This window comes from Apteryx mantelli, chromosome 15 (genome assembly GCF_036417845.1).
Source record: "Apteryx mantelli isolate bAptMan1 chromosome 15, bAptMan1.hap1, whole genome shotgun sequence".
In the NCBI taxonomy this organism is placed as follows: domain Eukaryota; kingdom Metazoa; phylum Chordata; class Aves; order Apterygiformes; family Apterygidae; genus Apteryx; species Apteryx mantelli.
The window spans coordinates 9,641,580-9,654,571 of record NC_089992.1 but is presented as its reverse complement, the minus strand read 5'-3'; the positions used below and the strand labels follow the sequence as shown (position 1 = coordinate 9,654,571).

Here is a 12,992-nt window from a genome sequence, read left to right as displayed (position 1 = left end):
AATTCCCGCCCGGAAGTGCCCGCCCGTCCCCCGGGCGACAGGCCCCGCCCCCAGCGCTCACTTCCGTGCTCCCCGCACCCCCCGCGCCCCCCCCCCCCCCCGCGCCTTCCCTCGGGCCACAGGTTCGCGTCCCGCGCGGGGCGCCTCGGCCGCGCTGCGGGTGCCGCGGGAAGGGCCCGCTCGGGAGCAGCGCGGGGTTTGGCCCCGCGATCCCGCCCCGGCTCCCCCCGACGCCAGGCTCTCCCGGGTTGCCCCGGCTGCACGCTGGGGTCGCTCGCGGGAGGTTAACCCGCGTTCAGGGCACCCTGCGGCCGGCCCGGCTGCGGAGGCAGGCCCTGTGCCCCGCAACGCCTTCGGGCCGCCTCGAGCCCCGCGCCACGCTCCTGTGGCCGGTGCAGCCGGCTCCCCTCTGCTGCAGTGTTTTCCTGGGGCAACCGGCTTTCAAGCTCCTTCCCCAACACCCCGGCGCATCACCGGCGCCTCGAGGTTGCCGGCCCCGTGTGTGGCTTCCGAGCAGGCCCTGGCGCCCAGCGGGCCTCCCCGCCGGTGCGGTGTGTCTCGAGGATGCGGGGTGCGTGGCACGGGGCGCTGCAGCCGGCGGGATCATGGAGCGCCCGGGCAGGGCCAGCCGGGGCCAACCCGTTTCCGTAAAGCCCTTAATCCTCCGGGGGGTCTTAGTTGCAGGAGGAGGTTTAACCTGCCTTTAAGCAGCGGGATTTAGCCATGCGGCAGCGCGGGGGCTTTCGCGAGCCCTGTGCCAGCCGGGGGCAGGAGCCACCACAGCGGCCGGAGGGAGGACGGCAGCGTGGCTGAGCGGTCCCGTCTGGGCCTCTGGGCCCTTTGGCTTCAGGAGGAGCCCGGCGCTTACCCGCGAAGCCCCTGCTGCCGCTGTGCCACCGACCTCCGAGCAAGGCGCTCGCACCAAACAGGACACCCACTGACACCAAAAAAGCCAGGTTCACCCAAAACCGAGCAGGGGCTGCTCCAAGGATGAGAGAGCTTTGCCCTGAAATCAGCGGCTGTTTTGCATGACCTTCCTGATCTGCCTCTCCATGCCTGAGTCCAGGGGGTCCAGGGCTCTTTAGGAGCCCCTGCACTGACCCCGTCCCCCCGTCCTGCACTGTCCTGCTGGCTGGAAACGAATGTCCCAGGAGCTGGTGGGAAAGAGCAGCCCTGGGAGGGAGCTGAGCCTGGCGTCGGGGCTGGCGTGGGAAGGTGATGGGGCAGCTGGCAGGTCTCCCACAGGCTCCCTACGGTGTTCCCAGCCATCACAGCATCGCCCCGGGACTTGGCACAGGTCTGGGTTTTCCTTCCCCTCTTCCCACCTGGCCTTCATCCCCAGTCACGTGTCTTCCTCCTCCTCTCCGCCTCGCGGCGGAGTCTCGGCCCTGTTTGCAGAGCGATGCCGTGGAATCCAAATCCTTAAATCCGCGCAGCGTTACAAAACATGCCTTGTGTAAACCCCTTCATCCTTGCCCCACCATCCTCCTCCTCCCCCTCCCAAAACCCCCATCACAGTAAGAGTCCAGCCAAGGCCCGGGCCTTTCAATGGGCTCTTGTCTTCCCTTCCCTCCTTGCCGGAGGTGAGTGAGCGATGCCTCCACCTAATAGGAACTTTATCTGCAGGGGAGAGGCTGTGAAAGAGTTACCATGCAGAGCTCCTTCGCTTGGATGAATTAAAAGCTCAGAAACCTGCCTCCCGCTCGCCCCTCGGAGCAGGACAGCAAGCCAGCGGGAGGCTTTCCAGCCTACCACCCAATGCCCAAGAGAACAGTGGTGGTTTTGACATGGAGTTCAGGGTCTCACCACACCAGCCCGGGGCAGAGGGCAGGCTGCTGAGCAATGCTTGTCTCATGCAGCCCATCGTGGCCAGAGGTCTGAGGGTTCATTGCTGGGGATGGGGCTGGGAGGAACCAAGGACATGGGCAAGGAGTGTGCTGGGATGGAGCTGGGCAGCGGCTGGCCAGCAATGCCTCCTCAGCCACAGCGTGCCTGTGCCACATCCGCAGGAGGCTCCTGACATGCAGCTGTTACAGAGAGGGACTAAAAGCTGGAACAGGCTCCATTTCATGGCATAAGCCTGCATGGAACTGCGCTTGGCAAATGAAGCTGGCTGGGGGATTGCACCACGGCAAAGGAAAGAGCCCCACTGCTTCATACCTTAAATGCAGAAATGGAAAAATGGCCTTTGGCTTGGGGAAGGAGCCCTGCACAGCACCATCCACACAGCGTCCTTAATCAGCTCCTCATCCAGCTCCTGGGACAGTGAGGAATTAAAGCCGTGATGATCCCCAATGTGCTGCACACAAGGCATGCCGAGATGGTGAACACCCCCAGAAACCTCTTCTCACTGTCACTGCCACAGCCCTTGGCTTCCTTCGCTTGTACGTCCACAGCCTTGTTTTGGGGGTGAATTCATTTCAAGTTCCCAAAGCAAATGAGCACTGCAGGCAGCCAGGAGCAACACAACCTGGCAGTGCCTTGGCGCGGTGTGAGCTTCCCCTTGTGCTTTTTGTCCTGGCACAACCTGGTGATCCCCTCCTTGTGTGGGATGCTGCCAGCATGTATTTGCAGCGGCACGGTCAGAGGCTGTCCCCTTCCTGCACCCGTAACGCTGCCCTGACGCACGGCGCTGCGCTGTGGAGCAGCTCCTGTGCTGCAACGGCACAGGACTGCATCCGTAATTCAGGAGGATTGCATCTGCCCACACTTGCTCTTTAAAGGCTGAAGCACGCCCCCGCACAGAAGCTGGTTTAGGTGGTGGGCAGCCGCTGGGCTGCTTGGGTGCGTGGTGGAGGGAGCTGGTGGATGGGGTGCGCTCGGGGTGGAGGACGGCCCTGGCGGGACCAGCCGGGGTGCATGGGAACAGGCTGTGGGAGCATCCGCTAGCCCCCTGCCCTGGACCCATCCCCGCGGCCGGACCCTGGCAAGGGGGCCAGATTGACGCCGAGATCTTGAGAGGCTCCTTGGGAGCTCAGGAGACAGAAGCCACCAGAGACCTGGCCCTCTCGATTGCCTTCCCATGGAGCCCCGGCTCTGAGCGGGTGTTTTCCCCAGGGTGGCAGGCTGCCACCGGCTCCCCTCAATGTGCCTCTCCCCCTGCCCAGCGCTAACGAGCGAGTTACACAATGAGACGCCTTTATACTTCGTTAATCGGTGCCAGCATCACTCCCCAGCCCGCCTCCCCTCCGCACATGCTCCAGCCGGCCAGCAGCCCTCTGGCTCCCTCCTTCCCTCTCATCTGCCTTTTGTAAAGTTTTAATGGGGTTTCTTGCCTGGTTTGTGCTGACTTAATTAAAAAGCTGCAATGAGTTGATGCCTTGTGACAGCCTAATCCCAACCCGGTGACTACAAAGCTTTTGCTGGGCTTTCTTGCTGCTCCACTCCGGCCTTGCTGTCTGTGTGTCCGTCCCTGCTCCAGCAGCCCCCAGCCCCACACGCTGACCCCTTGAGGACAGTTTAGCTTTTCCTTTCTCCGGTGAGTATTTGGGAGTCTTTTCATCTTAACTGCTTTGCCTCAGAGACTGTAATCCAGCCCCCCTTAACCTGTCGCCTCCAGGGCCGTGTTTGCTTTTAATTTGCAATACCTCAAAAAAGCGGATCCCCATCCCTTCCCCAGGGTAAAAGTTTCCTGGCTTGGGAGCTGAGGAGGAAGAGGAAGCCACTGGGAGGTGCTAGGATCCTTCTGGTCACGCTAGAGCCCAGTCTCTGGCGGCAGGACCGGCTCAGGGTGGTGAAAAGATCCCTGGGCCTGCAGGCGAGCACGGCAAGGGGCTGCGTGGCTCGACTTGTCACCCGGCGCCTGGCTCCTGCAGTTGCTGTCGTGGTGGGACAGGCTGTCGTGGTGGGACAGGCACCGTCGCCGGGAGGAGCACAGGGCTCTGCCTCCACGCTGTCCTCCCCAGGACCCTTCCTCTGCTTCCTGACCACCTCAAGATGCAAATTGCACAGAGACGGCAGCTCATGCAGGAATCCAGCAGCTGCGGCAGAGGAGCTGGGTCTGCATGCAGGGAGGCCGTTAGTCTCTGCAGCGGGATCAGGCACTGGAGCAATGAAGGCTACCCTCCTCTCTGCCTGCAAAATCAGGATGTTTCACCCAGAATGTGTTAAAAAGAGGTCAAGTTGTTTCATCACCCAGCTAGAAGTCCAGTCTTACAACTAGTGATGGGCTCGGGACTGGAGTAGCAGGGGCTTGAGTGTCTGATCCACTGTTTATGAAACACCTTGGGGACAATATGTTAGTAGAAATAAAAGGTAATAAAACCACCAGCCAGGTTGGGGGGCCACTCTGCACTAAGAGTGCAAAGAGGAAGCGTTGCCTGAGATGTTTCTGCATCATCCTCAATGACTCCAAGCAGAGGTCCTTGCTACAGACCTCGGACTAGTGTACGAAGAGCCCCGGAGTCAAGGAGAGCCTTTCGGAAGTGGGCACAAACACTGCTGTCCTGCTCCCATCAGCTCAGCTAGGTACTGTGGGCAGCACCGGACGGCTGGATGGGTCATCCCACGAGGACTTGCCAGGTGAGAGCTCTCCAGACCTGTGTGATGTCTCTGGAGCAGCGTGCCCCCGTGTCAGCCACGCTGGTGTGGAACCTCTCCTGCTTCCCATGTGCCATAAGCTGGGCATTTATGTCTGCCTGTATGAATATGCCTGAGATGAAACTGCACTGGATGAGCTCAGGGGGTTGTGGGTCCCCGTGACTCACTGAAACCCATGGATGCGTCTTCCCACAACCTCCAGCAGAAATGCAGGCCCTGAAACAAATGATGAAGTCAGAAGACCAAAAGCCACATTTTTAAGCTGCTTTTGCAAACATCCCTGGTGTTTCTCAAACACACTCAGCTTCCATTGGGCAGAAAGGGACACAGGCACTACGTGATCGAGCCGAGAGGAGGGCGAGGGTGGTGTCTGCTGGGAATCTGCCTCCCTCCCACCGCAGTCATCGCCGTCCCAGCTGAGCAGGGTCTGGGCAGGAGGGGCAGGGGATCTGGCCAGGGCATTGCATGCTGGCACCGGGGCTCTGCAAGGGCTTCAAAGGCCACTGGCATTCTCTTACTCTCCTCTAGATAACGTGGGGTTCCTTCTTCTGTCTTCCAGCGTCCCAAGGTCGATAAAGGACAACATGTCTGCAGTTGTGAGTACTGCCTCCACACTGCCCTGTCCCTGGACTCTGAGCATCTCCTCTCTGTGTGCTGGGCACCTGAGCACCCTTTGTCCACCAGCCCGGTGGCTGCCGCCGGCCCACGGCAGGCTGGGCCGGGCGCTGCGGGGAAGCACTGGTGGCTGCCCCGTACATGGCCTCAGGGAGCCTCGGCCAGCACAAAGCTGGCCACAAAACCCCATCCCATTGCATCCCCTCGGATGCAGCATGGAGGCCTTGCCCAGCCCCACAGCCCCCAGCTCAGGCCCCCTCACCCCAGCAGGGATCCTTGTCGCTGTGGGGCTGGTGGTGGAGAGGTCGCGTTGGCGGGGAGGCTCGGTGCGGAGAGCCCGCCGTGGACGTGATATCAGCCCCATGGCCTCCCAGACAGGCACGTTTCGCTTCATCTCCGAGGAGGAGCAGGCCTTGCGCACCAAGCTGGAGCGCCTCACCACCAAGGACCATGGCCCTGTCTTCGGGCAGTGCAAGAAGATCCCACCACACACCCTGCAGAAGGTGAGGCCGGTGCTGGGTGCGGGGAGGAGGCACAGCCCGGAGCACATGCTCCTTCTCCAGGGGATGGGGATTAGCACGATCTGGGTCAGATGTCATCCTTGCAAGCCTTGCAAGTGTGAGGGAACCACTACCCCGCAGGAGGGATGGACTGGGGGCAAGGGGGGCTCGTGGTGGGGCAGGACTGAGGCGACCCCACTCCAAAATGCCTTCAGCGAGCAGGACTGCAACCAACCACTTTTTGCTGCCAAATGACACTTGCCCCTGGTTTCCCTGAGCTTGGTGCTGGTTTCAGGCCCCATGGCGTGCTGCAGGGTGCTGAGGCCATGCTGAGCGGGGCGTCTCTTCCCTCCTCAGGCAAAAGATGAGCTGAACGAGACGGAGGAGCAGCGGGAGGCAGTGGTGAAAGAGCTGCGGGAGCTGGTGCGGGAGCGGGCTGGCAGCGGCGAGGATGCGTGCAAGGCGGTGGCCGAGAAGGTGCAGGGCAAAGATGACTCCTTCTTCCTCCGCTTCATCCGTGCCCGCAAGTTTGACGTCCACAGGGCCTACGAGCTGCTGAAAGGTGGGGGCTCCCCAGCTCTCCCGTGGTGCGGACCCCCATGTCCCTGTCACATCGCCGGCTCTCGGGCAAGGACAGGGAGCCCCTTTGCCTCAGCAGTTCCCTGCCGCTTGCCAGGGCTTCCCAGTGCCCCCGGGCCTGGGCTCTGCCAGCAGAGCAGGTCCCTGGCAGGGAAGGGTGGGAGGAGAGAGGACAAACACCAAAAGGCAAGGCCAGGGGTCTTGGGGCAGAGGGAAAAGAGGGGAGATGGGGAAGGTAAAGAAGTCAGGGTGGTGCCGGGCTGGGAGGGGCAGGGGGAGCTGCCGCACGTCGAGCAAAATCAGGACAGTCCCACTTTTTGGTTATTTAACAAATAAAATGGTAAAAGTGTCCTTTGTGTGTTGGCTGGTGGCTGTTCCCAAAGCACTGACTCACTTGTTCGGCAGGGACTCGGATGCTTTAGGGAGCAGGAAGCAGCCCGAAGGGGGTGGCTGCGGGCCCCAGGTCCTGCCTGGCTCTGCTCTGGTCTCCTTTGCTTTCGCCTGGGGGATAATGAGTTGCAATTATCGGTGCTGGCTCCAGAGACGAGCAGTTTTGTTTATTCATGTTTTCCCAGGGCGAATTTCCTTATTTCATGCCTGAAGGCCCTTTGTGGCTGCCGGGTGCCAGGGGAAGCAGAGCTGGGCTGAGGCGGGTAGCTGGGGATGTCACCCAAATGTGGAGCAGGGGAGAAGGGTAATGAGGGGGAAAATGACTTTATCTGTTCCTGGAAGTGCCAGAGAAAAGGCAGCTGTGAACTGGGTCTCTGGGGAGTTTCCAGCTCCTGACATGGGGGGGATTGAACTGAAGGCAGCTGGTCTGCAGAGCTCCTCTCAGCCCCTTTGCCAGATGATACCTGACCCACCTGGAGCCTGGGCACAGCCTATCTGAAGCCTGAAACCCTCAAGAGCAAAGCTGTTCATCGGGAACGCATCTCACCATCACCAGCCTGCCCCATCCTCGGGCGGCTCCCCTGCACTCCCCTGGGTTCCTGAGGACAGGGCAAGGAGCCACTCTTGCTCCCAACTCCATTTCTGTCTCTTCCCAGGCTACATGAACTTCCGTCAACAGTATCCTGAACTCTTTGACAACCTGACCCCTGAGGCCATACGCAGCACTATTGAAGCAGGCTACCCTGGCATCCTGGCCAGCAGAGACAAGTATGGCCGGGTGGTGATGCTCTTCAACATTGAGAACTGGGACTATGAGGAGATCACCTTCGATGAGGTCAGCTCAGCCCAGCTGTTGCTCCAGGAGCAGAGCAGTCCCTGGGTTGTCCCACTTGGCACATCTGACCACAGCGTCCCTTACACACACGCATGCACACACCCACCCTCCAGACATCCAGATTTAAACAAAACTGCAGACCTTTGAATTTATCCTTCCGGGGACTCACAAGGGAGCCTGGGAGAGCATGGTGCATCCCAAAGGGTTCCTCTTCCTTCTTCTTGACATATTGCAGGCTGCAGGCCGAATTCAGGGTGTGCATTTCCCAGCCCAGGCAATGCATGGGTTGAAGAAAAGCACTGCATCATTAAATCACAGATCACTTTACAAAGGAAGGAGCCCTCAGGACAGAGGAGGAAACTGAGGCATAGAGCAAGGAAAGGGCTTGTTAGCAAAGAGTTCTCCAGGTATGTAACTCACAAGTCCTCCCAACTCCATTTTCTGCTCAGCTCTGAATTTGCTTGCACATGTGAGAATCATTGACCCAGATCTGAGACGCACCTGCCTGGAAAGGGGAATGCGGTAGCTGTTGAGCATCCCCAGGAATGCCCTCCCTGATCTCAAGGCCTGGGGGCTGGTTGTGACAAGCAGGCTGGAGTTGAACAGACCGGGGTAACACTTCCTGTGACTGTTCCTGGGAACCTCCTGGCATCTACAGGAGGGGAGACCTTGCCTTCACGCACCAACACCAGACCCTCCCATCTCTCAATTAGATTCTTCGTGCCTATTGTGTTATCTTGGAGAAGCTTCTGGAAAATGAAGAGACCCAGATCAACGGGTTCTGCATCATTGAGAACTTCAAGGGCTTCACTATGCAGCAGGCATCAGGGATCAAACCCTCTGAGCTCAAGAAGATGGTGGACATGCTGCAGGTGAGGTGGCAAGGACTCCAGCCAGGCAGAGCTCAGAGCAGTGGCAGTGTGTGCCCTGAGGGAGCAGAGAGCTCAGGGAAGGGGGAAGGCAGTGCTAGCAGGGGGTTGGGGTTGCCACTGCATTGATGCCATGAGAAAGTTTTGTGGAGAGGCTGTTCACCATCACATGCTTTTTCCCTTGCTGACTAATTCGCTTAATCCTGTAAGATGGATTCTATTTTTCTGGCCCCAGCTCCCCACCCTCTGAAAAGCCCAACCAGAAGTGTTATCACCGCTTCTCGCAGCACCCTACAGCATGGCAAGGAGGCCTTTCCTCATCACCCTCTCAGTCCAGCCACAGTTCGGGCTGGGCAGAGACTCACATACTCCAGGAATTCTGCCCTTGGACCAGGGGCTGAAGATGCTCAGCTCTCCCCAGGGGAAGAAGGCAGCATAGGTGCAGTATTTCTCATGGAACAGGAGCAATGAGCCATCTGGGAGGCTCTTCAGCTTCCCTGGTGCTCTCACACTGGGCATCCCATTGGACTGAGATGTCCAACCATCTGGGTCAGAGCATAAAAGAGACCGTCATGACAGGGGTCAAAGAGAGAGTGGGAGACTGGAAAAGGGGAGCTAGGGGAGTCCCAGCGTTTCCATTGCTGCCCACCTCCTCTCTTAGCTCAATGTGGCCAGCATAGTCTGTAACCTGCTGTGTATGGGTTTGGGATCCATAGGACTCCTTCCCAGCGCGGTTCAAGGCCATCCACTTCATCCACCAGCCTTGGTACTTCACCACTACCTACAATGTGGTCAAACCGTTCCTGAAGAGCAAACTGCTGGAGAGGGTGAGTGTGGGAAAGGGAACTAGGGGTAAAGGCACATCCCTTGTCCACAGCTGGGTAAAACAGAACAGCTGTGGGGAAATCTGCTGCCTTCAGTATCTCCAGCCAGTGGCTGGAAAATGTTTTATCCTGACAGCCTGCCTGAGCATGTCTCTACGGCGTGGGGACAAGTTCACAGTTGAGCACAGCTGGTGGGAAAAGCTGATGGCTCAGCACAACATGGGGGCTGCTGTCAGCTCATTTGGGAAAGTGAGCTTGCAGCAATGCACAATAAAGGCTGCGGTTACATTGATCAGAAATAAGGCCAACCAGTCCCATCAATGCTGGCGTCCCCTGGCCCTCTCCTCCCCTGTGGGTAGAGTTGCTCATCTCCTCTGCTGATGGTTGCTCCTGTCTTGCACCAGGTCTTTGTGCATGGGGAGGAACTGGAGTCCTTCTACCAGGAGATCGATGCTGACATCTTGCCAGCAGACTTTGGTGGCAATCTGCCCAAGTATGATGGCAAAGCAACTGCAGAGAAGCTCTTTGGGCCCCGCATTGAGGCTGAAGACACGGCTCTCTAAACCAGGGTCCACTCCCTCTCCCCTGTAAAATAGGATCAGAGCGGCTGTCTAACCCCAGCCACCTCCTTACTGTAGCATTGGTTGAATGACTGCTTGTGATGAGGCACTCTGGGTGTGTTGTTCCATGCCTGTCCCTCCCCACCCCAAACCTGGCAGCCCTGTCTCTCTCAGGAATAGCATCCTTTTCTCAGGAGCCAGCAGAGAAAGGAAGCCACCAGCACTTTCCACAGCACATCTAGAGGTTGCGATGGGAGGGCAGGAGAGTGATTTCACCAGAAAGGGAGGGCTACAGCAAGAAACAAGCCTCTTTGCTCAAGGGCACACCAGGAAGTGCAGAGGTCAGGATGTGGCTAGAATGTGTTTTTCTCTGCTTCAGCCAGGCTTGGCCTTTATTTCCATGAGGCAAGGCAGCAGGAGGACCTCCGTGGCCAGGTCTTGTATACCCATAGCTGTTTATTGAAAAGCTCCTGGGTTGGTTTATCAGCTCAATGGGAAGCAGCAGAAGCATGGAGAGGACAGGCATTGTGGGAAAGCAGGAGGGCAGACCCAGCTCAGCAGAAAACTGAAGCATCCTGTGCAACTGTGTGGATAACACAGCCAGAGGCCATCACTGCAGGAGACCCCCCCCCCCCCACATGAAGGGTTGGTTGAAATGTGTACACAGAGAAATAAAAGCGTTTAAGAGTAGAGCTGTTGGGTTCCTTGTGGCATGTGGCAAGGAACAGGGGTGCAGCTTGTTAGACACAGGCAGGTACTGGCTATGCTGCTGTTTCTAAGGAGACCAGGAGTGCCAGCACCTGGGAGGAGAATCCCTGTACCTGTTTCATTGACAACCGGATCTGAACAGGCTGTTGTAGCAGAGGGGCCAAGGAACCAGCTTTCTCCATCCTCCTTGAACCCTAGAATGAGGTCCCCCTCCCAGGTCAGCCAGGACCCTGACTTCTCAGTCCCCTGCTCTAACCAGGAAAAAGAAATCAGCCTAAAGGTTGCAAACAAGAACCTGAATGGGGATCCAGATGGAGCTGGTTCTACCTAATCCCCACTCAGCCAGAGATGAGGAACAGAAGCTATGCAGCCACTAAGGATAGATGGGTTTTAACCACAGTACAGTGAAAGCCAAGCAGAACACAGCCTCCTAAACCCCTTAACACCACCGTCTCTCTCCTACCACTGCATCATGAGAGGGAGCCCAGATCTAAGCAGTTCAGTCAGAAAAGCCCCCATAAAAATCAACCAAAAAAGGGAAAGGAAGGCCCTCTTCTAGCACAAGAGCTGTTCATGATCCTGTAACAGGTGGCAGCCCATGCTAATTCAGAGTCAGCAGGGAGGCAGATGTAGCTCTGTCTCAGGGAAAGGGATGGATTCTGGTTTATGAACTAGAAGTTCATAGGTGATGAAGCAAAAGGAAGCTCATCTGAGGAGCATATCTCATACCTAGTGCTAGACCACCTTCTCCTCCCTTGGTGACCTGGTGCGAGAACAAAAGGGCCTGGAGAGAAGCAAGTCCCCAATCTCTGCCCAGGACTTCATGGTTACCTTCCTTTCTGTCAACCCGGTGTACTGCTGTGTGCTTCATTCCTCTCTTCCTCCCAGCTCTGCTGCTACACACAGGTGCCTTTCATTAGCAAAGCAAAGGACCAGAACCCCATCTGAAGCTGTTTGAGGTGGAGGGTGCTGACAAGAGCTGCATTCACCAGGGCACTGGCTCAGACTCAAACCAAACAGGATGTTGGCTCTGAAGCTGCAGGGAGGATGGGGCCTGTCTGGGCAGAGATGACTAGGGTTAAATCAATTTTCTCCGGCCTCAGCAGCACCACTGATTCACCAAAAACCACAGAGCATTGCAATTCCCAGCCTGAGGCCGGATCAACTTTGTGCAAGAACCCAGAGGAAGACCAAAAGGCACTTCTTAGCTCCACTTGGCTCATTACTATGCTGTACTCTCTATGGGGCCAGGGAGCATCTGGAGAAGTCCCAGGGAAGCCATATGTGAGAGCTGTACAGCTATCAGGCTAGTGCAAAGACAATAACCCAGCTTTCTTGGGAGACTGAACAACTGTACTTTTTTTAAGAGAAAAAAACCACACCCCACATGCAGACACATGAGCACCACACTCCTGCCTCTGGGACTCACACTGGGACAGTTACAGCCTTTGGGAGATCCCCACTGCTGGTCCACACTGGTTGTGACCAGAACTGGAAGCATGATCCATGCTGACCTCTGCTGCTTCCCCAGAGTGACTCCCACCAGGGGAGTTTTGAAGTAGATGCAATGGCTAAACCACAAAAGGCTGATAAACTAGACATGAAGCCCAAAACACTGCCTCCTGCAGAGCAATTCTAATTACAGAGGAGCAGCAGTGATGGTCCTGTCCCCAGCCCAGCAGCCCCAACAGCCCACCAGTCTCAATTGCCCTGCTCACATCTGTCTCACTTGGTCTGTAAGTGGGGGGGGGGGGGGGGGGGGGGGAAGCCCACAGGAGAGCATTTAGTGGCAGTAAAACACTGGTTCTGGCAGTGCTTCTTTCTGCCCTAGGCTCAAAGAAGTGGTTAACTCTATATATGCCCTTTTCAAGGTGTCCTGGCCAGAGAGGCTGCTGTATGATTTCTTCTGTCAGCCACTAAAAGATGAGCAGACTCCATTCAAATCTCCTGAGCCTTTGGTGACCCAGGAGTTTGACAGGCAGAAAACAGCCAGCAGCAGACGTTCCTATGTCCAGACAATGTGCTTTCATAGCCAGCAGTTCCATGATGTGGGAGGGTACCATTCTGACCACTAGCACAACTGCCCTCAGGTACCTGAATTGCATGCAAGTCAGTACCGCTCTGGGGGAGAGCCCTCACTCACTGCCAGATAGGGAAAAACAGCAAATCACCATTTCTGCAGAGATGCATGAGCTAAAAGCCATCCCAGAGAAGAGTCCTTCCACGCACTACAAGACACTGCAGGGATAGGGCTGCTAGGTCCTGTGCCCTCCTTAGGGCATTTCTTGCTGAAATGAGTGGGCCATTCACACTTCCTAGAACAATTAGACCTTTTGCATTTGACACCAGAGTAGCCAATGTAGAGGCAGAGTTCATGAAACTGGAGTGAGCAGCAAGGGTTGTCCTGCCTGGCAAACACATGAGGGAACAGAAACCAACTTACGTCTTGGAATATACTACAGTGGTGTTATGATTGCCTTTCCTCCAGACAGTCACATTTTAGATGTTAACATTTCTGCTCATGAGTGTTCTAATACTAAGTTCATATTTGAGGCCTGGGGCTAAATGATTCC

The 12,992-nt window shown here is 57.1% G+C and overlaps 1 protein-coding gene across 1 annotated transcript; it reads left to right on the top strand.

Moving 5' to 3' along the window:
- The first annotated feature begins 5,103 nt into the window (after positions 1 to 5,103).
- RLBP1 (retinaldehyde binding protein 1) lies at positions 5,104 to 9,714 on the top strand. Its single transcript, XM_013958334.2, has 7 exons — positions 5,104 to 5,135; positions 5,529 to 5,657; positions 6,012 to 6,216; positions 7,280 to 7,458; positions 8,172 to 8,330; positions 9,044 to 9,154; positions 9,556 to 9,714. Exons 1-7 carry the CDS (start codon positions 5,124 to 5,126, stop codon positions 9,712 to 9,714), a joined length of 954 nt encoding a protein of 317 aa, XP_013813788.2. The 5' UTR covers positions 5,104 to 5,123.
- Positions 9,715 to 12,992: the final 3,278 nt, after the last annotated feature.

What these genes read in the sequence shown, in the direction of transcription:
- RLBP1 (XM_013958334.2), top strand. An exon ending in AGGAGATCACCTTCGATGAG is followed by an intron (nt 7,459 to 8,171) that starts GTCAGCTCAGCC and finishes TCTCTCAATTAG; the next exon opens with ATTCTTCGTGCCTATTGTGT. An exon ending in AGATGGTGGACATGCTGCAG is followed by an intron (nt 8,331 to 9,043) that starts GTGAGGTGGCAA and finishes TGGGATCCATAG; the next exon opens with GACTCCTTCCCAGCGCGGTT.